Here is a 23,148-nt window from a genome sequence, read left to right as displayed (position 1 = left end):
TTTAACACCATAATGTGAGGAATAAGTCTGACAGGCATGGTTAAACCAAAGGTATCATCTCTTTGACTTTGCTTTTATAGAGTCAGATGGTCTGGGAAATTATGGGAAAACAAAAACTCAGGAAACAATAAGACAAGTAGTTTGGGTAACAAATCCAGGATTCCAGGAATCACTAAGTATACATAGGGAGTCCTAGCTTGAGAGGGTTACTACAGAAAGGCAGACACTCATAGTCCTGAGTCTTTACTTAAGACATAGGATAAACAATCACACAACCAGGGTTTTCTGCTGACATCGTTTATATTTGAAGCACACCACTCAAAGCTGTGGCCAGCCATAGTCCCCCTAGGACTCTAGGGTTCTTACTTCACATTACATTATTGCCAATTCTATGTGAGGCCCCTAAGTTATTAAAGATAGAGGACTGCTGATCTCAGCGAGCTTGTGGACCCTCTTTGTACAAAGGTTAGTATAAAGATAACTACTTTGATGCTTGCTGTAGGTATTTGTTTAGACATGTTAATAGTTTAATCATGTTCTCCACTTCTAAATCTCAGTTTCTCCAAGACATTCTTTTGGCTTACATTAGTTTGTAACTTTTTCTTCATAAACATAGACATCAATTTCTCTTTCTCTTCCTCTTTCTCTTTCACTTTTTCTTTTTCCTTTTCTTTTTCTTTTTCAGTTTCTTTCTCTTTCTGTTTTTCTTCTTCCTCTTGCACTGTTTTCTGCTTGTCCCCAGACTTGTCAGTGGAGAAAATAGTATACAACTTAAATTCCTTGTAATTAAGACGCTTTTGTTAGGGGAAAAAAAAGAAAAATTATTTCAGGAAAAATCTAACATTTCATAGCAAATTGTAATCATTGTAATTGTAGGATGGTAATCATTTCTTAGAATCTTGGAGAGTTAGAAAGGTTCAGTATTAGAACACACTTAACATCTGGTTGTAGTCTTGAGCCCCAAAGTAGTTATCTATTAAACTACGGGAATAAAGGTCACTTTCTTAAATCTCTGGCATCACATCCAGGTGTTTCAGGCTGGCATCCTGCTGCTTCCTTTCTTAGTGGGAGCTATCGAATCATCTTTAGCTTCTGCTTCTCCAGCACAAACTTCCTGTCTTCTCTCCCCATAGAGTCCTTTCTTTTTGCTAACGTTTCTGTTATAGAACTTTCTAATTATCCAGACCTATAAACTCTTCCCCAAACAGTTTCTGTGATTTTGTGGTCATTTACATGATGTGGCACATTACATCATTACATGAATCAAACCTTTCTCTCCTAGGACCCAAGCATCTCTTCAGTTTTATCTTCTGTTCCCAACACTGTGTCTGTCATCTGCTTATTTGGGTAAGTTTTTCCACACCTTCCTTGCCTGTCTCTACTGTTTATAAGACTGCCTTCTGCCTTTAGAAAGAGGGGGAGGGGTTGTGCCACATTTGGGGGTCTGCACTTACACGGTCACCTGTGATGTCAAAGTCACGGAAGAGCTCTCTGAGTTCTTGTTTCTTGATACTGAATAGAAATCTATACATGTAGAAGTTTGACGCATCAATATTCAGCTCCCCATCCACGTCAAGCAGGTCAAAAACAGGCCGGGAATGACGGTACATAAACTGTTCTTCCAGATGGTTCTGAGAAAAATTTGTACAACAGGGAAGAATATTGGTGTTGTCCTAAAAACTTAAACTCTTAAGATTTGTACTGTTACTAGCCAGAAGCAAAGATGAAGTTCCAGAAGCATTCAGTGGCAGCACCTTGGCCTAGGTGAGGACTTACACCTCCTGTTGTAGTCAGCTTTGCCCCAGTTGTCCACACTGTTGCACTTTGTCACATGCAGTGAGGGCCTTGTAAAAGTACTAACGCAGGAATACAGGTCACTCTCCACCAGGGCTCTGACTTCCTCCAGGGAGTCAGATAAGCAGGCCCTAGCAGGGTATTACGTGGTGAGGTGGGATCCAGAAAGGGCATTTTTCACCTCTGTCACCAGTCCTTCATAGAAAACTGAGCAGATGGACTACAGGAAATGAGGCACTTTTGGTAACTGGTTCTTCATGACACAGGAATGGGCAGGCCATGAAGGGCAGTGGTCAGGAACAATTGTTCTTTACAAGGAGGGGACCTGGGAGAGCTGAAGCCAGGAAGGGCTGCAGCTGTGTAGATGAAAATGTCCAGGTTATAGATGGTTATTCAGGAACAAAATTAATCCTCTCCCATTTTTTTCTCTTGCTTATACTGCAGTGGAAGGGAATAAACAAATACCAGTGCCTTCCAACTTAGGTGCTAGTGCTAGTGAGTGGGAAGCAGCACAGGGGCAAGACCCTCCCCCCTCCGGTACTACTTGCCTGGTGTGATAGCAGTATACAAACCAGCACGTAGAACTGGTCAAAGCCAATCTCACCCACACACATCCAGTCCAGCATGTCGAACACAATCTTGATCTGTCTTGACTTCAGGTTAGTTACATGATGGAGGAAGTGATAGAACAGCACATCTATGAAGGGGAAGGCAAGGAGATGGACTGTTCTGGAACATTTCCCAAGTGTCAACTGGAATCACATAAACAAGGGTAATAGTGTTGAGTAGGGAATTGACCTGGCAAAGAAGGAGGGTGATTCCTTGTTTCTGGACAATTCCAGTCACAGATCTTTGGCCTTGAGTTGTGGAAAATGACAATGGTTAGCCCTTGGCTACAGGACCCCAGCCACTTCCCTTGAAGCAGCCACATAGCTGAGGAGAGGCAAGGCATTGATTTGTGAAACAGGCACAGGATGTTCCTTCTGAATGGGAGGGAGAACTTCATTCTCCCTAGGGGCTGAGGACACAATCCTAGATATGCCAACATTTTACCTGGGCCTTTCCCTTTTTAGATAATATGCCTATCAAAGTAGGACACTTCATACTCATTACAGCAAATGATTTGGCTGTTGGGGGCAAGAGAGAAACTGAAAGCAGCTCACGTACTCCCCTTTCCTGGTAAAGAACATCTATGTGCTATACTTTTTTTTTTTTTTTTTTTTTTTTTTGAGGCAGGGAGGCCACTTAATGGGCACACTGGCAACTGGAGGTCTTTTCAAACTAATTTGTGATTCAGGAAATGAGCATGGGGGCTGGGAATATGGCCTAGTGGCGAGAGTACTTGTCTCATATACATGAAGCCCTGGGTTCAATTCCCCAGCACCACATATACAGAAAATGGCCAGAAGTGACACTGTGGCCCAAGTGGCAGAGTGCTAGCCTGGAGCAAAAAGAAGACAGGGACAGTGCTCAGGCCCTGAGTCCAAGCCCCAGGACTGGCAAAAAAAAAAAAAAAAAAAAAAAGGAAATGAGCATGGGACTAAGTATTTCTACCAGCTCCTGTGTGGTGTGGCTGCTGTGGTTTGTGGCTCCTACTGTGCTTGACAGAGGTCCTTGAAGGTTAACTATACAGCAAGTGGCAGTGCTGGGATTCAAATGTAGGTCACTGACTCCACAGCCTTGTTCTGTCCATCTTTTGTACATTGTTAATACATATTCAGTCATACACATTCGCAGAAAACTTAAAAGAGCTGGGAATGGTTTTTTGTTGTTGGTTTGGGTTTTTTTGTGTTTGTGGTTTTTTTTTTTTTTTTTGAGGGTTTGAATTCAGGGGCCTTGAGCTTTGGAATCTGATGCTCTACCACTTGAGCAAGGTTTCCAGCTGTGTTCTGCTGGTTATTTTGGAGATGGAGTCTCATGTACTTTTCTACTCAGGCTGGCCTCTAACCTCAATCCTCTAAATAACAGTCTTCCAATGTCATATGACCAGGGAAAGTTTTTGCTTGACATTTACTCTCTATCATATATTTGAATGAGTAGTATAAGCTGACAGAAACATAGCAACTATGTATGCAGTGGACTAAAGCTGGCCACAGTGATATATACATATTACACAGGATAAAAAGGGATTTTACATATGCCTTTATCTGTGATTTTTACTGACCTCTTGATGATAGAAACTGTCTGAAATCAAAATAATTGGAAGTCTGGGGGCTTCTCATGGCCACAGTGTCCTTTCTCCTATAAGATATGAGCATGCACACATAGCTGTGTGCGCGTGCATGCATGCTCAAAAGATCAGATGCACCTACAGAATGTTTTCATGGGCTGGGGATATGGCCTAGTGGCAAGAGAGCTTGCCTCGTATACATGAGGCCCTGGGTTCGATTCCCCAGCACCACATGTACAGAAAACGGCCAGAAGTGGCGCTGTGGCTCAAGTGGCAGAGTGCTAGCCTTGAGCAAAAAGGAAGCCAGGGACAGTGCTCAGGCCCTGAGTCCAAGGCCCAGGACTGCCCCCCCCCCCCCGCAAAAAAAGAATGTTTTCATGTGAGATCTAATATGTAATAAGTACTGTCTTGAAACCCCATGGACCTTGGATACTCAAATTTCTAAGGCCTAAAAGCACTGTCCTGCAAGGCAAGTTGCTGTGACAAGCTTGGTGACCAGACCATAGGAGCATGTCTTTACACCAGGGTACTGTGTCCTCCTGGAGTGTGGAGGTTACTTAGGAGAGTGGACTTGTTGCAGCAGACATTCCACTGAGACCAAGAATGGGTGCTTTGGCCTCTCAGGCCCACCTTCCTGATTCATGGCTCAATGTCCTGCAGCTGCCTCCTCTGGGCCAGGCCAGCCAGAAAGCTCTGGGGAGATCTACAAAGAGTAGGCAAATCTTCATGTAATGAGAAGAGCAAAGGCATGGGATTGTGATAAAAGGGGTTCTCTTATTATTTACTTACTTGGTGCTGAGGCTTGGACCCAGGAGCTGTATCTGAGCCACACCCCAACCCCTCCTTTGCTTTTTGTTCTTAGAACTGAATGAACTTTTAAGAAAATCTTGATGGAAGGAAACACTTATAAATGACACTTATTTCCAGAAAGGTTGGAATGAATAGATAGGGTACCATGTTCTTACTTGGCCTTAACAGAACCAAAGACATTTTTAATTGATCTCTTACTTTAGTTTGTACCCTGTTAGTTCATTTGATCTCATACTAGTTTTATTGGTATGCTAACAGTTTAATTGGTCTTGTTTTAGTTTGTACACTCCGCATCACAGGTCCTGTTAGAAGGGACCATGCAGATTATCTGACCCAAACTTCCCATTTGCTAGATAAGAAGTAAGAACTTGCGGAATGGCTTTAGCTATTAGGAATAATTTATAAAAAAAAAAAAAGAATAATTATAAGGATCACTTTTAAAATCCTTACCATGAATCAGGCACTATGCATTTCTACTCTCTATCCATTTGGGGTGATAAAGATGGAGCCCAGGACATCGAGGAGCTAAGGCTGAGAAATAGTCTACCCCCTGAATTTCTTCATCATTCTAGAAGAGGATGTTGAAACTTAAAGAGGATGAGATATCCTTCAAATTACCAAGCAACAGTTTGAGCAAGGCTCTGATCCCAGAGCCTATAGTTTTCCCCTTCCCACCAGACTGCCCCATAGTCTCATCTCAGTGGGCAGTTTCTTTCTGTTTCAAGTAGGAGACACAAGAAGTGTTTGTTAACCTAGAAACTTATGGTTCTGCAAGTTTTCCTGGGCATTAGTTATCAGCCAGGTAAGGGAAAAGGGAAGAGTAGGAAAGACTGACCATTCAAAGTGTCCTTGCGGTGTGCATCAAGAATGTGAAAATACTCCACCAAGGCCTTTACGTTTCTCAAAGACAATAAGCAATAGATTTTGTCTAGATAGAGGTACCACAGAAATGAGCCTTGTTTCAGTTCCATTCTCATAGGCTTTCAGTAGGACTTCTGGCTACCTGAAGTAGAATGGAGAATTCTGCCTCGGAATTAGAATGCTACACGGAGATCTGAGAGTATCTGAGAGTCACAAGAGGTCAAAGGTCAGAGGGAAAGTTCAATAAGAAAGTGAAATTGCTTGGCTCTGCATATTATTGACTTTGTCCTTAGCTTCATTATCCCCATTACTGGAATGGCCGTTTAAACAAATCACAGGAGGTGGCAAGGTGGCTTGTTCCTGTACGTAACTCCAGCTACTCAGGAGTCAGAAAGCAGGATGATTGCCATTTGAGGCCAGCATGGGTGAAATGTTAGTGAGGTCCCATCTCAAATAATAAAAATCTGAGTCTGGTGGTCTATTCCTGCCATTTCAGCTATGAGTCCTAATTGTAAACAACAATCATTCCTAAATATCAGCAAATATCCCTAGTTGTTTTTTTTTTTGTTTTGTTTTGTTTTTTTGCCAGTCCTGGGCCTTGGACTCAGGGCCTGAGCACCATCCCTGGCTTCTTCCCGCTCAAGGCTAGCACTCTGCCACCTGAGCCACAGCGCCCCTTCTGGCCGTTTTCCATATATGTGGTGCTGGGGAATGGAGCAGAGAGCTTCATGTGTAGGAGGCAAGCACTCTTGCCACTAGGCCACATTCCCAGCCCCTCTAGTTGTTTGTTAAATGTAAATAGATAATTAGTTCAAGCCAGAAACCGAAAGAAAACTATGCATTGTTTACAGTCTGCCCTCCCTCTCCCACTCTTTCCCTGTTCTTTCCTTCTTTCTTCCTTCTCTCCCTCCCTCTCTCCTTTCTTTCCCTCTCTTCCTCCCACCCTTTTTCTCCCTCCCTCCCCTTCCTTCCTTTCTTTTTTCTTTCTCTTTTCTTTCTTTCTTTCTTTCTTTCTTTCTTTCTTTCTTTCTTTCTTTCTTACTTACTTTCTTTCTTTCTCTCTTTCTTTCTTTCTTTCTTTCTTTCTTTCTTTCTTTCTTTCTTTCTTTCTTTCTTTCTTTCTTTCTTTCTTCTCTTTCTTTCTTTCTTTCTTTCTTTCTTGATACCAGTCCTGGAGCTTGAACCCAGGGATTAGGTGCTGTCTCTGAGCTCAAGCCCCAGTACTGGTACCAAAAGAAAAAGAGGGGAAACAATAAAGGATACCAAAGAAATGAAAACATGAAAGAATGCCCTCTAAAATGTTACATAGTACTTTGAAAAATCTACATTAGCTCTGTCCAATAAATGTCTAAAGTATCATGAAATATACACTGTGTGTATAAATGTATCTCAGTCATAAAAACGTTTCTAATAGCCATATTATTAAAAAGTAAAAGGAAACAATGAAAATCATTCTAACAATGTTTTATTTAACCCAGTGTATCAAAACCGTTTTCATGTGTAATCAACATTTTAGAGGATTAAAATCCAGAGCATATGTACTCTTCTGCCACACCTCCTCCTGTCAAGTGCTTAAAACCCCTCAGGGCTGGTGGCTGCTGTACCAGCCAATACAGATCTAGATACACAGAATAATTTTAAGTAAACTGACTTATAAGGGAGTTTAAACCCCTGATCAGCTTAGCTACTCAGGAGGATTGTGAGTTCAGGGCCAGCCTAGGCAAGTTAGCAGTGAAACACTGTCTAAAAAAACAAAAAAAGGCCTGAGGGTATGGCCCAAGTGGTAGAGTGCTTCCATATCTTTTGAGAGGCCCTTGGTTCAATCCACTACACCATATGGAAAAAAAGAAGTTCTAGTCAACCAATAGTGAGTAACCAAAAGGTTAATGGTGAAGTGCTAATGTTACCTGGCTTAGATGGTTTTATGGAGGCTTTTCCAAACTGTCAAGGAACAAATAGTCTATTATTATAAACTGTCTCATATTAGCTCTAATTTCAGTAATACAGTGGGTTAGGGTATTTGGATAAACTTCCTCACTAACAGCTAATGATTTATGGTTAAAAGCATTCACAGTACTGGAGCATGAATCAGGCAGAGCCCAGAGGGATAACTGGTCCTCACTGTGTGGTAAAGAAAACCCATGGTCACCGAAGAGACCTTGCTACTTAGTGCTAGGCCCTCCCTCCTTTATGCCCTCCCTCCCTCCTTAAGTTGCTGTAGCACTGAGCAGAAATGCAAGAAGAAAACCATTCCTGAGACGCTATTACCACCTCTGCAAACACAGTTCCCCTCCTGTGGACGGTCCCAGAATTGTCAAGCACTGACTGTAAATCAAAGCAGATCTGAACCAGGTGCACCCCCAGGAAAAAGTCAATAATCTCAGACTCCTTGATGGGCAGGGAGAAAAGATAGATTTCCTCCAAAGACTTGATCTTCATGTCCTTAATCAGGCAGCCTAGTTTGGTGACGGGGATCAATTCCTTGTCTTCAGCCTTGCCTCCATGAGCCCCGTGGCCACCACCCCCGCCTCTACCACGGCCTCGACCTTGACCCCAAAGGCCACTACCAAAGCCTCCTTGGAAGGTGCCGCCAAGCCTGGGCCCCCAGGGCCTCCGGGCCCTCCCACTGCCTGCACCGGCCATTTGGTGTTTTCCTGAGAAGAACCAGCTTTTACTACTTTTTAAAGTAGTAAAATCACACACTTTTTTTGTGTGTGAGTTTGCTAGTATTGAACCCAGGTGCTTTTTTATCTCTGTTAGCACCTCCAGCCCAGCCTCAGGGCTTTAGACAGGCATTCTACCACCAGAAATATGCCTCCAGCAATTTTTTTCTTTTTATTTATTTATTTTTTAAATTTAATTTATTTATTAATTGAACACAAATTTTTTGACAAGGTGTTGTGCAAAAAGGGTACAGTTACATAGTAGGGCAGTGTGTACATTTCTTGTGATATCTTACGCCCTGTTTTTCTATCCCTTCTCTAGGTCAGGTAGACATATATACAATATACAATGTATCAAGAACATATACAGTAGCCACGTGGCCACGCCCAAGAAAGTTCGCCTAGGGCTTTAAATGTAATGTCGATATTAGACCATAAGTCGACAGTAGTCTTATATGAACGTACATACATAGCTTTTGAGCTATTGTATTCCCCTGAGAGGTCAATTTTTGACCTTTATATGTGGAGTAATTGGTTTTAGTTACCCCCCCAATCCTGTGGGGAATACTATTTGACAAGCAGTTTTTGGTTTCACAGACTTGGTCTCTACTGTCTCCGTCTCCCTTTGTTAACAGTCATATATCAGGTCCAGCAATTTTTTAAACCTCATTTTTCAGATATAGTCCTGTGCTCTGTGTGTGTGTGTGTGTGTGTGTGTGTGTGTGTGCGCCCACGCACTGTTACTAAGATTTGAACTCAGAGCCTGGGTGCTGTCCTTTATCTTTATCTACTGGCGGTTGATGTCCTACCACTTGAGCTACCACACTTCCACCTTCTAGCTTTTTGGTGGTTAATTGGAGATAAGATCATGGACTTCCCTGCTTGGGCTGGGTTTGAATGGTGATCATTAGAGCTTAACTCCCCAGTTGGAATTACAGATAGGAACCACTGGCACCAGGCTGGCCTTTTGGGAGGGTGGAGGGGCAGACTCAGCCTATGCTTCTCCTTTTTTTTTTTGGCCAGTCTGGGGCTTGGACTCAGGGCCTGAGCACTGTCCCTGGCTTCTTTTTGCTCAAGGCTAGCACTCTGCCACGTGAGCCACAGCGCCACTTCTGGCCGTTTTCTGTATATGTGGTGCTGGGGAATTGAACCCAGGGCCTCATGTATATGAGGCAAGCACTCTTGCCACTAGGCCATATCCCCAGCCCTGCTTCTCCTTCTTATACTTCCCTATAGCTGAGATTATAGGTGTATACTACCACATCTTGCTTACTTATTGAGATGGAGGCTTCCCTAACTTTTGCCTGTGCTGGCCTCAAATAGTGAACCTCCAATGTCTTCTTCCCAAGAAGCTGAGATTACAGGCTTCCTCCACCACAGTAGGCTCCCAAGAAGTGATTGTAGGGCATGAGGGCCTAGAAAATGTGAACTAGAAATGGGAGTGTAGCACCCCATGCTGAGCATGAATTCAACCTGGGCTTGGTGCAAATGTGAAAAAATGAACTAAAGGGGTTGGGAAAAGTCCAAAATTCTATTTATAGAAATGAAAACTATAATAAATCAGAAACTCAGGGAATGAGTTTAGCCACAGAATTGACCCGATAAAGTGGGGAAATCAGTTGATGAGGAAAAACTAAAAGTAGAGAGGGGAACTAAGGAAGTTAGGAAACACAGCCAGGGCAGTGAATGCCGGCCCATACCTGTAGTCCCAGCTACTCAGGAGGCAGAGTTTGGAGGCAACACATTCGGACAATTTTTTTTCACTCTTGGATTTTTGTTGGGGTTCGGCATTGGAGTGTGGTCCCCTTGCTCCTGTCTCCCAGGTAGCTGGGATTACAGAGATGTGCACCTGCAGTCCATACTCATTTGTTAAGATGTGGTCTCACATTTTCTGCACGGCCTGGCTTTGAACCTCGGCCCTCAGATCTCCGCCTCCCGAATAGCTAAAGGTTACAGGCAAGAATCACAGACGCCCAGCTAAAACTTGCTGTTTTTATTTCTCATTTTATTTTCTTCCGGAACTACCAGGGCTTTTCAGAGCACCTTGACCCACAGTGCCCACAGACAGCAGAGCGGGGCAGCGAACCTGGAGGTCCCGAGGTGTCCGAGGCCCGCGGTTTCCGGGTTGACTCGCCTTGCGCGGGTCTAACGGGAAACGGATCTGCCATCGCGTCCTGGGACGTGAGACTCGCAGGTTCTGGATGGCGGGGTCTTCAGGAAGCAGGAACCCACCGGGAACCGGGGCCCGGCGGTCGGCCGCGGCAGACGCGGGGACTACACTTTCCAGAACGCCCCGCGGCGCCAGGCGTGGCCGAGGACCGCGCACAGCCAAGGAGGGGGTCTCCGGGCGCCGCCAGCGGGGCGCAGGTGGAGCCCCGGCCGGAGGGGGGCGCGCGGCCGCCTGGGCTGCGTGCGGGGCGCGGCCGCGCTAGCGGGGCGGGCGCAGCGGGGCGGCGGGGCCGGGGGCGGGGCCGCCGTGCGGTTCCGGGAGCCCGGGGCGGCAGTGCCCGGAGCGCGCCAGGCCCGGTCGGTGGCGGGCAGCGCGGCGTGGGGAGCACTGGCGCCCGGCCCCTCAGCGGCGTCGCCCCCTGCACGGAGCCCCGAGCCCGAGCGCGGCCCCGGCCTGAGAGCCCGCACCATGGCGTTCGCCAATTTCCGCCGCATCCTGCGTCTGTCCACCTTCGAGAAGAGAAAGTCCCGCGACTACGAGCACGTCCGCCGGGACCGCGACCCCAACGAGCTGTGGGAGATCGTGGGCGAGCTGGGCGACGGCGCCTTCGGCAAGGTCTACAAGGTGAGGCGCGCGCCGGCTCCGAAAGACGGGCGGGCGAGCCGGGAGTCCCGGGCCCCTGCGCCCGGTCGAGCCCGGTCTTCCCCGCGCCGGCCGAGCCCGGGCGTGCTGGGCACGGCCCGCGGGCGCCCTCGCCGCCGCCCGGGGGGTGGGGGGTCGAACAGCTCCCGCCTGGCGCGTGGGGAAATCCGGGTGCGCGGGGTCGCGGAGTCCTGGCGGCCACCGAGGCGCGGCCAGCCGTGAGAGGGGACCGGGTGGAGGCCGTGCCAGTGCCGGGGTGCCAGGACGCGGTGGCCCTGTGGGTCGGGCACACACCGGGGGGTGAGCCAGAAGCTGGACCGGAGGGGGCAGAGCGTCAGAGTTGGAGGCCCCCCAACGCCGCTGCGGGGCGCAGCAGTTTTTGCGGGAACCCTGCCCTCCTGGGAGGAAGACCGGTCTGAGGCTCGCCTGGTGGGTGCGGCCCGGACTTCGCGACCCGCAGGCTAGTACAGCTTCCGGGGTTTGCTTTTGGACACCTAAGGTTGGCAGTACCTTTCCCCTCGACTAGTGTTTGGTTGTGTTTGTTTGCTTGAGCCGGTTGTCTCCCAGTGTTTCTCAGGCCGTCACTCAAGGCGGTCACCGGGAGTCGCAGGCACTGGCTGACTCCAGCCACTGCAACGGCTTTCCCTAGGGGAAGTTTTATTGCTAGACTCGCATTTGTTCTGATGGTAGTGCCTCCGTCCTAAGCCGGCATCACTCTCCAGGAGCTCATGTAGCTCCCAGCCACGGGTTGCCTTCCTGAGAGACCAGACCAAAGAGAGGGCTTCTCTGGTCCCGAAATGAGGCCATGTCCTTCTTGACTGGTCTAGAGCCTTTTGCCGAAAGGCTGCAAGGCTGGAGTTAGCACATCCCGAGAACTTGTTAAAAAAACACTGATGTCAGGTGCTACATCCGACTTGCTAAATTAAAATCTGCATGTTAAACAGGAGTCCACATGGTTCTTCCCCAAAGCCACATCCAAGCAGTGCCACTCCAGAAGCTTCAAGTGGTGACCATTGTAGGGCCAGCCAGGCCTGTTAAGAGGGCTGGGGACTGTAGGTAGACCAAAGAAAGGTTCTGTGAGTGGAGAGGCATAGGGCTCCCTGTGGCTTTGAAAGCAGCTGAATCAATTTCTACCCTTCTGAGCCTGAGGATTTGGGATGTGGTTGAGGCTCCCGGGCCAGCACACTCTTTCCACTGCAGTCTTTATTCTTCAGTTGCACCCTCTCAGTGGCACCAGAATCCGGTCCTCTGCTTCACAGGTCTCAAAGGTCTCCTCAGCACCTTAGTAGTATCTTGCAGAGGAACTCTGATGCCTGAAGGGTGAGAGACTCTGGGTGACCTTGTTAAGAATCTGTTTTACTGTTCCACTGGTGGTTTCTGTGCATGCTGGGGCTCTCCTCTGTAAGGGCCTTTCCTCCACCTCCCCGCATATCGTGGCTCCACATGGCTCATTTTCACTTAAACTGAAGTGCAAAACTTTGCTTTCACAGGGGAAGCTTCCCCCCTTGACTGGTGGGCCATCATTTCCATCTGCTACAGCCAAGTAAAACTCTGCTACTGGTTTTCCAAAACATGGGGACTCTTTTAAAGAGTGACTGCAGACCCCAAAGCTGTGAGTGGGTGCAGCCCCGTCATCTCTGAGACCATGATTTTCTCAAGAGAATTTTGTGAGCACTAATACATATGGACAGTTCGAAATGTGAAAATTCCAGCTTGGTTTTAGGGTTGGCCCCACGAAAGTATAAAATCTGCTCAGTAATGTCCTATGTTACAGTGCAGCTGCAGGTATCAGCCGCCAGGTGTTGGTAACGGTGCTGCTGTGAGGCCAGTGCTTCCAGTCAAGGGTCAGTGGCAGTGTTGCCCACACAGTAATTTGCTGCTCATGATACTTGATAAGAAATGATTGTTACTATTAGATATTTCCCATATGCTACTTTTTATCATTTTTTTTAGAGAACACGCCAATTTCTGAAAAGGTTTGCTATAAAACAGTACCCTGGTATGCTGGCATAGGTCTCGTATATCTCGTGTTTACTTGTCTCTAGATTGCATTTCTCTTGTATTTGATTTAATCTTCCAGTGTTTCCCTCATTGTGGCCCTAGGAGCAATAGCCTATTATTTTGTATATGTTTATCGGCCTTTTTAATACTTAGTATCTGCCAGTGTAGTAAACCATACTGTCTTGTTTGTATAAGTCGCTATGATACTTGTGAATTGTCCATGTCATTTATTGATGCAGGTATGGGAATGGATCCCTGTTGGTAAGTAAAACGTGACTGTATTGTTCCAGCCTCAGTGTGGGACTTTGCTCTAACCAGAACTCATATTCCATGAGGAGTTACTGAAGTACAGAGAGCAGAAGAGACTAGAACCTAAGGCTTTGTCCTTAGTCACTTGGGAATGTGCACCCTGGGTCAGTGACCCTGTCTCTTTGCCTGCCCGGCTTGCAGAGATGCTTGCTGCTAATTCAGCCCCTGGTGGTGGGCAGAAGCCAGAGTTGTTTGTGCTAAAACCTTTTACCAAGGACCATGACCTCTACCTACTTTCTAGCTTTCTGGTCTGGTCACTGTAGCAGGACAAATAGAAATTGCATCTTGGTTTGAGGGTTGGGACTTGAGGTTCCATTCTGGCATGACACCAGGAAGCACTTGGCAGTAAGGTGGGGATAGCCAGTACCACTCCACCCATTCCTGGAAAGGACAGCCAAGGTGGGGAAGGCCTGCCAGGAGCTTCTCATTCTTTAAGTCAAAGTTTGTCAGCATGGCCAAACATCTTGGAGTTTCCTAATATGGAGCCCTTCTTTGCTCTGCTTCCTGGAAAACTTTTATCCATCTACCTTGGGAGAGAAAGAGGACAGGATTAGTTTAGCACCAAGTCAAGACCATTTTCATCCAATCCCCATAGGATGGCAAGTTGGTTTCAAAGAAAATCATTTCTAGCCCATTACTAGAATATAAGTCAAAGCTCTTAAATATATAGTTTCAAAATTCTTATGAAACATCATCTTCATTCTGAAGGTTGGGTAGAAAGGAGAGGAGAGTGGGAAATACTGCTTTTAGCAGAGTGGCTGGTCACAAACAGGAGCACTGGTCACAAACAGGAGTAACTGGTCATAAACAGAAGAGCACTTAGTCACAAATAGAAAAGCACCTGGGAAGTGGCACTGTGGGTCAAGTGGTAGAGTGCTATCCTTGAGCTGAAGTGCCCAGTCCCAGAGTTCAGGCCCCATAACCGACGAGAGAGAGAGAGAGAGAGAGAGAGAGAGAGAGGAGAGAAGACACACACACATACACACACACACACACACACACACACACACAGATCTTTATTGGGCCAGGAGTGTGGCCTAGTGGTAGAATATTTACCTAGCATGCACGAAGCCCCAAGTTTGATTGCTCAGTACCTCATACACAGAAAAAGCCAGAAGTGGTGCTATGGCTCAAGTTGTATAGCACTAGCCTTGAGCAAAAAAAGCTCAAGGACAGTGCTCAGGCCCTGAGTTCAAGCCCCAGCACTGGCAAAAAAAAAAGAAAGAAAGAAAGAAAGAAAAGCACCTATTCACAAACAGAAGAGCACCTCATCAAAAACAGGAGCACCTAGTGACAAACAGAGGAGCACCTGGTCATAAACAGAGGAGTACTGGTCATAAACAGAGGAGCATCTGGTCACAAACAGAGAAGCACTTCATCATAAACAGGAGCACCTGGTCACAAGCAGAGGGGCACCTGGTCACAGAGAAGTACCTGGCCATACACAGAGGAGCACTTCATCATAAACAGGAACACCTGGCCATACACAGATTAATTAGCACCTGGCCATACACAGAGGAGCACCTGGCCATACACAGAGGAGCACCTGGTCATGTATAGGAGCACCTGAGCACCTGATCACAGTGAACAGCTGAATTTAGTGCTCTTGCTCAAGTGTGATCAGACAGGGTACAGAATAAAAAGGGATGTGTAAGCAAGACAGGCATTTTTTCCTACTATCTGAAAGCTGCTTTGGCTTTTGCTGGGTATGGTGGCACACACCTATAAACCTACCTACCTCAGAGGCAGAGTTAGGCAGGAGGATGTCAAGTTTAGGCCTAGTCCAGGAAAAGTTAGCTAGTAAGACCTTCTCTGAAAAACAATAAAACAAAAGAGCTGGGGCATACCCAAGTGGATGGTGTGCCTAGCCTGAGTTAGGCCCATTGCTACACAAAAGAAACCCGCAACAAAAAACACCCCAATGAAACAAAACTTTGGTTTTGAACTTTAAATTTTGTATGTGTAGGGGTGTATGTGTGTGTGTGTGTGTGTGTGTGTGTGTGTGTGTGTGTGTGTGTGAACTTTTTTGGTCAAGGCTAACACTCTACCATCTGAACCACAGCTTCACTTTCAGCTTTTTGGTGGCTAATTGGAGGTAAAAGTCTCACAGACATTCCTGCCTGGGCTGTCTTTGTGTTTTTTTTTGTTTTTTTTTGGCCAGTCCTGGGCCTTGGACTCAGGGCCTGAGCACTGTCCCTGGCTTCTTCCCGCTCAAGGCTAGCACTCTGCCACTTGAGCCACAGCGCCGCTTCTGGCTGTTTTCTGTATATGTGGTGCTGGGGAATCGAACCTAGGGCCTTGTGTATCCGAGGCAGGCACTCTTGCCACTAGGCTATATCCCCAGTCCCGCCTGGGCTGTCTTTGAACCACTGGGCTGGCTTTGAATCATGATCTGCACATCTCGGCCTCCTGAGTAGCTGGGGTTGTAGATGTGAACCACTGGCTCCCAGCTTCATGGAGCATCACTTTGCAGACAAAATTCTGTACATAACAAAAGTCTAACCTTAGGATAGAATCACATACTGATATGTTGATGGCATTAGAACAAAACTTATTTTCAAAGTAAAGCTGACGTTGGGCTGGGTATATGGCCTAGTGGCAAGAGTGCTTGCCTCCTAAACATGAGGCCCTGGGTTCAATTCCCCAGCACCACATATAAAGAAAATGGCCAGAAGTGGCTCTGTGGCTCAAGTGGCAGAGTGCTAGCCTTGAGCAAAAAGAAGCCAGGGACAGTGCTCAGGCCTTGAGTCCAAGGGCCAGGACTGGCAAAATAAAAAAAAAATTAAAAAAAAAGGAACAAAGTAAAGCTGACTATAAATGGCTTCACTTGTAAAGTCCTTCCTGTATTTTAAATTAATTTTTAGGCTAGACTCCGGAAGGGAGTTACTAGGTTAAAGGCCTGTGTGATTTTTAAGATAAAGTGACATAAATTAACAGAGGTTGCCTCTGCTCCTCCTCTAGTTGAGGACCTAGATGAGTCCTTCACAAGTGCTCTCTGCCTCATGTGTCCACAGAGCTGAGCTGGCTTTGGGAAGGCTTGACACCCTTCCCTCACTGCTTGGTTTAGACAAAGCTGAGGTTGAACTGTGAGCACTGGCTGACCTTCCTCTCCTCTGGCCCCCTCTCACCTCCTCCCCAAGTAGTTGGAAAGCCTGGATTTCTGCTTCCTGGGGGGCTGCAATGTCTCCTGAGTCCTCCCCTTCCCCTCCTCCTCCCTCCTTTCCCCTCTCCCTCAGGAAGGAGGTTTGCCCCCAGGCAGTGACCTTACTTCCTTTGGCCTAGTATTTTTAAACCCTAGTCCACACTATTGTGAGTCAATTCCTGACTTGGTTATAAAACTTAGGTGCCCTGAACTTCCTGGGAAGGGTGTCCAGCCAGGGGCTGCTGTACCCAATGGCCTGCAGTACTACAGGGCTGTTTCAGCTGGCTACAAAGTGGGCCAAGTAATGACTACACAAACCCCAGCCCCTGTCCTCACTCTTATCTCTTGAGGGAGATACCCAGGGGCCAACACCCAGGGGTTCAGCCCAGAGCCAGCTACTGCTAGGGCCAGTAGAACCACTGGTGGGGAAGTGGGATCTGGGCACCATTCTGGCCCTGTGTGGTCCCCAGGCCAGTACCTCTGAGCCTCAGCTTTTTGTCTGTGAGGTAGGGGTGGCCCCAGGGCTGAGAGGAGCCCCAGGAGGCCACCTTGTTTTATCACCTGGTTCCCTCCCAGGAAGTGCTTATGAAACAGAGCTTGTTATGTGGATGCTCTAATCATTACTCAGAGACGGTCTTGGTCAGTCCCTGATCTGTCACCAGGGACCAGGCAGGAAGACTGATGTGTACCAGGGCATCCTACCTGGGCAGTGCTGACATTTGAGGCAAGGTAGTTAGTTCTTCAGCCTGGGGCTATCAGATGCTCACATGCTCTGCAGATGAGGGAGGAGAAGCAAAGCCATGCAGTTGTGAGTCACAGCTCCCAGGGAAGGGTTCTTGCCATGGTGGGGGTGGGGTGGGGTGGCAGGAACTGGTTCCCTGGAGCACAGTGTAAGAAGCTTCATGTTTGCATAGAGCCTCTGTAGGTCCTCTGGGTCTACTTTATTTATTGTCTTTATTTGGTACTGGGTGCTGGTTTGACTTGCATAGGCAAACGCTTTGCCACTGAGCTATATCCCAACTTTTCTCCTATGTACTGTAAACCATTCGTAGATGACTCACTCATAGGACCTAAGACAATGTAAAGCTATGTAAATACTTTTATATTGCATTGTTTGGGGAATAATAACAAGAAAAAAAGTGTGTACATGCTTAGTTTAGTTTTTAAAAAAATATTTCTATCTCAGGTCAGATATGAAACTGAACCATATCGGACGTGAAATCTCAGGGTCTGTGATGAAAGACTTGGGTTTTGCAGCCAGGCAGAGGTGAGTGGCTTTTCTCTGAGCCCTGATTTTCCATATATGCAGTAGAGTTGTCTGAGGGCAGAAGAGAAGCTTCCACAAAAGGAGTAGTAACACAGAGGATGCAGAAGCTAGAACAGCATGGACCAGGGAAAAGGTTGTGCTCCCTATTGCTAGAGCTGCGTGGGGCCTAATGAAAGTCTGTGGGCTAGAAGCTTCCACCCGGGAGGAGCTCAGGATGGTGATGTAGGTGGAGAAGGAGAAGCCAGGCAAAAGACTGGGCAGGGAGGCATGTGGTGGCCAGCTGCTTGAGTTTGTGTGGTCTGAGGCTTTGTTTATATGGCTCCCACTAGGGTGGATGGGATGTGTGGGGGGCTTTTCAGTCTCTGACTGCACAGGCTGAGTATGTAAGCTTATTGGTTTGGAGGCTGGAAAGGCCGTGATAAAGGCTTCCACAGGGTTGGTGTCTGCTGGGGGTCCACTCTGCATAAGTGGCATCTTCTTAGTACTCCGTGGTGAAGGGGAGCGAGGCCCTGTGTTTGGGGTTTATTTCTGATGACAGGAATGTTGTCTCTGAGGGCTTGGCCCACAGGACTCACTCAACTCCCTGGCACATTCCCCCTCCTGAGATGACCACATTGGCAGTTAGAGTTCCAACGTGCATCTGAGGGGGACCAGATGTTCACAGACATTCATGGGAAGCAAATAGGAGGCTTGGAATATCAGGCTAGGGACTTGAACATGTCAATGTTGACCTCACATGAGGTCCTCCCTGCCTTGTGCTCCCAGAGTCTGACCAGGTGACCCATGTAATGTTGTGTTGGGGCCAAATCAAGGAGGAGGGGTGATTTTTGCCAGGCCCCATGGTCAGTTTTCCCAGTCGCCCCAGGTTAAGTTGGCCAGTGAGGCTGGGTCAGAGCCACTGCTTCTTGGGGACTGGAGCAGGCAGCTGTTGGCAGCCGAAGCTGTGGTTGGGGCCTGGGGCTCTGGCACCAGCCCAGAGGGGGAGGGAGGAAGGAGACAGGGCAGATGAGATGGCAAAAGAGGCCCACTTTTTTTTTTTTTTTTTGCCAGTCCTGGGCCTTGGACTCAGGGCCTGAGCACTGTCCCTGGCTTCTTTTGGCTCAAGGCTAGCACTCTGCCACTTGAGCCACAGCGCCACTTCTGGCCATTTTCTATATATGTGGTGCTGGGGAATCGAACCCAGGGCTTCATGTATACAAGGCAAGCGCTCTTGCCACTAGGCCATATTCCCAGCCCCAAGAGGCCCACTTTTATGTAGATCAGAGATGGCCCAGGAACCTGGGAAAATTCCTAGAGATGGAGCTTGGCTCCACCTGCCCCAACCCCATGCAGGGTATGGGAGCCTGAGAGTACCTCACCTCTGCTTCAGTGTCTCTCTGCAGCTAGTTACTACTGGGGCACTACTTGGTGCCACAGTACTATGTGGTACTACTTACCATCTATCACTCAAGGGGCCCTTGGGGATGAAATGAGTCCATGAAGCCACTTGTCCAGGAGGAGCTCATGTAGATGTCAGCCTTACAGTTGTTCTTTGACACTATTTTCTGCTGTGCCTTGTTGCTCAGGAACTTGCTCAGGGTCACTTAGCCTGGATGTGGCAGGGCTGGGATGAGAGAGCCCAGTTCCCTCTTTGAGGACCCACTGCCTTTCTTCTCTCCTGAAAGGACCAGAGAAAAAGGTGGATGTGTGTGCCAGACAGAGATTGTCCAGTGTCACTTCTTGTGGCATTTCCCCAAGCCCTTGGGCTTCTTTTCCTAGGAGGAGGAGCCTTTCCCCCCAGGTCTGCCTCTGCTTTTCCTGTGGGGAAGTGGTGCTGTGCAGGCAGGAACAGCAGGGGGGGAGGTGGTGTGGGGAGGGGGGGTGGGGATGGCAGGGGCGGAGGAGGGCTTTTCTGGGCCCTGGTGAGTGGGAAGCCACACATTGAAGGGCCTCTTGCCCTCATTCTTCCCCAATGGGTGTATCTCCCACTTTGTACTTTCTCTTCCCCTTTCTCTCTGCTTCTGCTTTGCTGCATTTCCCCTTTTATTCCCTGTAGCTTTCTGATCTTTTTCTTGCCAACAGGTCATTCCAAAGTGAGGGTAGAGAGGAACAGATTTCTGTGCTGGTGGCTGAGGGGTCCCTGCCTCAGTCAAAGGAAGGAGGTGCTTGTTGCTGCCTGTCCTTTGCACTTGCTGTGCCTGCTGGCCTCAGGGTCTTCCTGTGCATGAGGGCACGGCTGGCCCCTTCCCTCTTCTGTGTCTTAGTACACATGTTCCTCCTCAGGCCTCCCCTCTTGCATGGCGACAGCTCCTCCCTATCTCTTGCCCCACAGCTTGCTTCTCTGTGCATCTTCTTGCTTGTTTTCTACCTCCAGGTTCCAGCAGAGTATGAGACAGGCACAGGAAGGCTGGTGAATGGGAACAGGGAGGAGTCCCCTCTCATGTTCCGTGAGCTGATTATGGTGGCCAGTAGTGGCTAACAGTGTATTTCAAAATAGGTAATAGAGGACTTGAATATTCTCAACACACATGTCCCCAGTTCCTGGAACAGGACTCAGTCAGTGTCGGCTGTGAATGAGTAAGTGAGTGAATGAGTGAGAAAATGATTTAGGGAACGATTTAGTGAATGAATGAGTGAGTGAATGAGTTAGTGAGTGAATGAGTGAATGAGTGGATGAGTGAGTGAATGAATGGGTTGAGTGAATGAGTGAATGAGTGAATGAATGGGTTGAGTGAATGAGTGAATGAACGAGTTCCACAGGAAGCTTTCTCCTTCCATCCAGGCAGTGGGTATGGTGATGAATGTTTTCTAGACTGGGTTCAGAGCTGTTGGTTACTTCAGTATGCCCATTGTGCTGTCATTTTGATAAAGTTGCCTCTCCTCACAGCCTCAGGATTTTGGGATGGAAAGTAGAAATCTGAGTAGCGCTCTGCTTCACATGGTTGGAGGTGATGGTGTGTGGTGCTTCCTGAGATGTGCTGTACACATGTCAGCCAAAGAAGTTGGCCAAGTGGAGGTCTGGCTGGTGGTTAGAGGCTGGGAAGGGCATAAGCAGAGGGAGGAACAGGAGGGCTACCAGGTCCTGTCCTCGCACAGTAGGGTAGCTATGGCAGATGATTGACTTCACATTTCAGGTAGCCATTAGAGAAGATTGTGAAGGTTTCCAGATGAAGATATGATGGATATTTGAGGTGACCAATTACTTCAGTAAGACTGCACATGGAATATGAATATTGAAACGTCACATTGTTCCTTACCCATGTACTGTGTTAATTTAAATATAAATTGAAGCAGAAAAAGGAAATGACCCATCAGTGTGTACAATTCCTTTTGCTTGGCATGAAGACGGTTGATGGCGAGATAGGTGCCTGTGAGGCTGTTGCTGGAGCCTACACTGTGCCCCTTTCCGATGTGGGCTCATGGCCGCTCCAGCCCCTGCCCAGATAGGACTGTCAGGTTTTCATTATATAAAGGTGGACATGAGGGGCAAGGTCACTCACCATCACCCACCCTCCCAGAAAAGCCTTTAGACTAGGGATTGCCAGACACCCAAGGGAAAGAGGCATTCCAAAATTGGAAAGGAGATTATCGCTAAGATACAGAGTGGTTTTAATTTTCCTCTTTGTGCCATTCTCTTTTTAAGATGGTCTTTTATGAGTGAGTGTTGTTTTTAGAACAACAACAACAAGCAGCATGGAAAATACTGTTTATCCAAAAAAGCAGATGGAAACAGTGCTCAAGGACCTGCCCCAGATGTGCACTACCTCTGTCTTGTAGGTATAGCCTGCCTAAAGGTACTTCCTTCTCTCTGTCCCCTTTGCTTCCTTGTCTGCCTGCGAACATGGCAGAGCCCTGCCTGCTCTGGACTCCCAGAGCCCTGTCTCCCAGCCCTCCTTGGGTAGGAGGGAGTCTTGGAAAGGCAGAACCCACAATCACTTTTTCTGCCTCCTTTTTCGTGTTATCCTGGGGTTGCATTCCTTGTGACTTTTGAAAAGCCGGAGATCAGAAGGCTCCCATGAGCTCCGCCAACTTGGACAGGTTGCTTGGGTTTTTAGCCAAGACTACCATGTGTGGTTCCCATAGGGCCTCTTCTGTTTGGGTTTGGCCTCCAAAACCCAGAAGGACTTTTGAGGCTTAGTGTTTCTTGGCCATGCCCAAATGGCTCTCCCTACCGGGAGAGTGTTGACCACACATTGTAGAAGCCCTGCATGCCTCTGCTTTTGTGCTTCATAATCTTAGCCTTCCTTAAGTGTCACTTGCTCTGAAACTGGGCTGTCGAGTTCTGTTGAGCTGAAACTTGGCACAGCCATGGCGGATGGGGAAGTGGCCTCTCTCTACTTGGCAGAGGCCTTCTGGCCCAGTCAGAGGCTCTGGGCCTGCAAGGTAAAGAAGTACCATCTTCCAAAACAAGAGAAGCTGAAGATTCAGAAATCTAAATATGCTGAGGAGAAAATGAATATCTTACCATTCCCTTGTCTGCTTTTATGTGCTGGGCCCACAGATTCCCTCTTCCTTTTCTTACTTCACTTCTTTCTCCTGTTTCTCCATCCATTCCTCCTTCCTTCCTTTCTATCCCCAATCACCTATCAGTCTGCCCATCCAACTTTCATTCACCCATCTTTACCTTCTGTCTGTCTGTGCATCTTGCCTCCCCTAGGCCTCACATCTGACTTTGGAGTGCTGCCTCACCTCTGGAGAGGCTTTCTTTTCCTAGGGAGGATGAGGGGCAGAATGTACCGCAGGGGCAAGAGCTTCAGCCTCTGCTCTGCTTCGTATGTGGCTATTCTGCACTTGAAATACGGCGAATGTGACTGAGGAACTAAACTTTTCCCTCTGTACCTTTTCTATTTAAATTGCCAGAGTGGCTGGTGGCTGCCACACAGGACAGCACGGCTGAGTGGCTGTGGGGTGAGGAGGCTGCTTTTGCACCCTCCCCTGCTGTCCTTGCCATGATAACCACCAGATGTCCTGGGATAAAGCCTCCCCTCACAAGTGTGTGGCCTCCGCAGGGCCCTGGTCTCAGGTCAGCTCTGTCCATAGGCACACAGTGCTCCCTGCGGTGACCTAGGCACAGTGTCACTGCCCCACCTTGTCACTTACTACTACAGCTTAACTACTTCTTCCCACTCTTGTACTATTTTATTATTTAACATTATAAACTATTGTTTAGTATCCCATTATACCATTAAACATTTTAGATAGTTGCACCTTTTCTCTGATGGACAGGCTAATGGAAACATGACTCTAGTACATTTTTTTGTTGCTTTTGAATGGTCTCTTGGCTGTAAATATCCAGAGATGAGGGTAATAAGTTTAACTATATGAGAAGCTAGGTGTTCT

At 47.7% G+C, this 23,148-nt stretch overlaps 2 protein-coding genes across 3 annotated transcripts in view; one reads left to right on the top strand and one right to left on the bottom strand.

Annotated features, from left to right (window-relative positions):
* Nucleotides 1–144: 144 nt before the first annotated feature.
* On the bottom strand, nucleotides 145–6,181 carry Efcab9 (EF-hand calcium binding domain 9). Its single transcript, XM_048333943.1, has 4 exons — nucleotides 5,610–6,181; nucleotides 2,343–2,491; nucleotides 1,455–1,631; nucleotides 145–794 (listed from the first exon to the last, which is right to left on the bottom strand). The coding sequence occupies exons 1-4, from the start codon at nucleotides 5,749–5,751 to the stop codon at nucleotides 528–530; spliced, it is 735 nt and encodes a 244-aa protein (XP_048189900.1). The 5' UTR covers nucleotides 5,752–6,181; the 3' UTR covers nucleotides 145–527.
* Nucleotides 6,182–10,809: 4,628 nt separating this feature from the next.
* Nucleotides 10,810–23,148, top strand: part of Stk10 (serine/threonine kinase 10) — a 58,921-nt gene continuing 46,582 nt past the window's right edge. The window contains exon 1 of one of the 2 annotated variants that reach the window (XM_048333929.1): nucleotides 10,810–11,092. In XM_048333929.1, coding sequence (XP_048189886.1) covers nucleotides 10,937–11,092 — 156 coding nt within the window. In that variant the 5' untranslated portion in view covers nucleotides 10,810–10,936. Of the gene's footprint in view, nucleotides 11,093–17,810; nucleotides 17,830–23,148 lie in introns of those variants that run through there. The other variant, XM_048333930.1, reaches the window with a different exon arrangement.

This window comes from Perognathus longimembris, chromosome 25 (genome assembly GCF_023159225.1).
Source record: "Perognathus longimembris pacificus isolate PPM17 chromosome 25, ASM2315922v1, whole genome shotgun sequence".
In the NCBI taxonomy this organism is placed as follows: Eukaryota; Metazoa; Chordata; class Mammalia; order Rodentia; family Heteromyidae; genus Perognathus; species Perognathus longimembris.
The sequence above is the reverse complement of the archived record's forward strand: the minus strand, read 5'-3'. Positions and strand labels throughout refer to the sequence as shown.

Coding starts and splice junctions, on each gene's coding strand:
- Efcab9 (XM_048333943.1), bottom strand. CDS start 5,751: ATGAGAATGGAACTGAAACAAGGCTCATTTCTGTGGTACCTCTATCTA. Junction 2,492..5,609: donor CCGCAAGGACACTTTGAATG/GTCAGTCTTTCC, acceptor TCCCCTTCATAG/ATGTGCTGTTCTATCACTTC. Junction 1,632..2,342: donor GTATACTGCTATCACACCAG/GCAAGTAGTACC, acceptor AATTTTTCTCAG/AACCATCTGGAAGAACAGTT.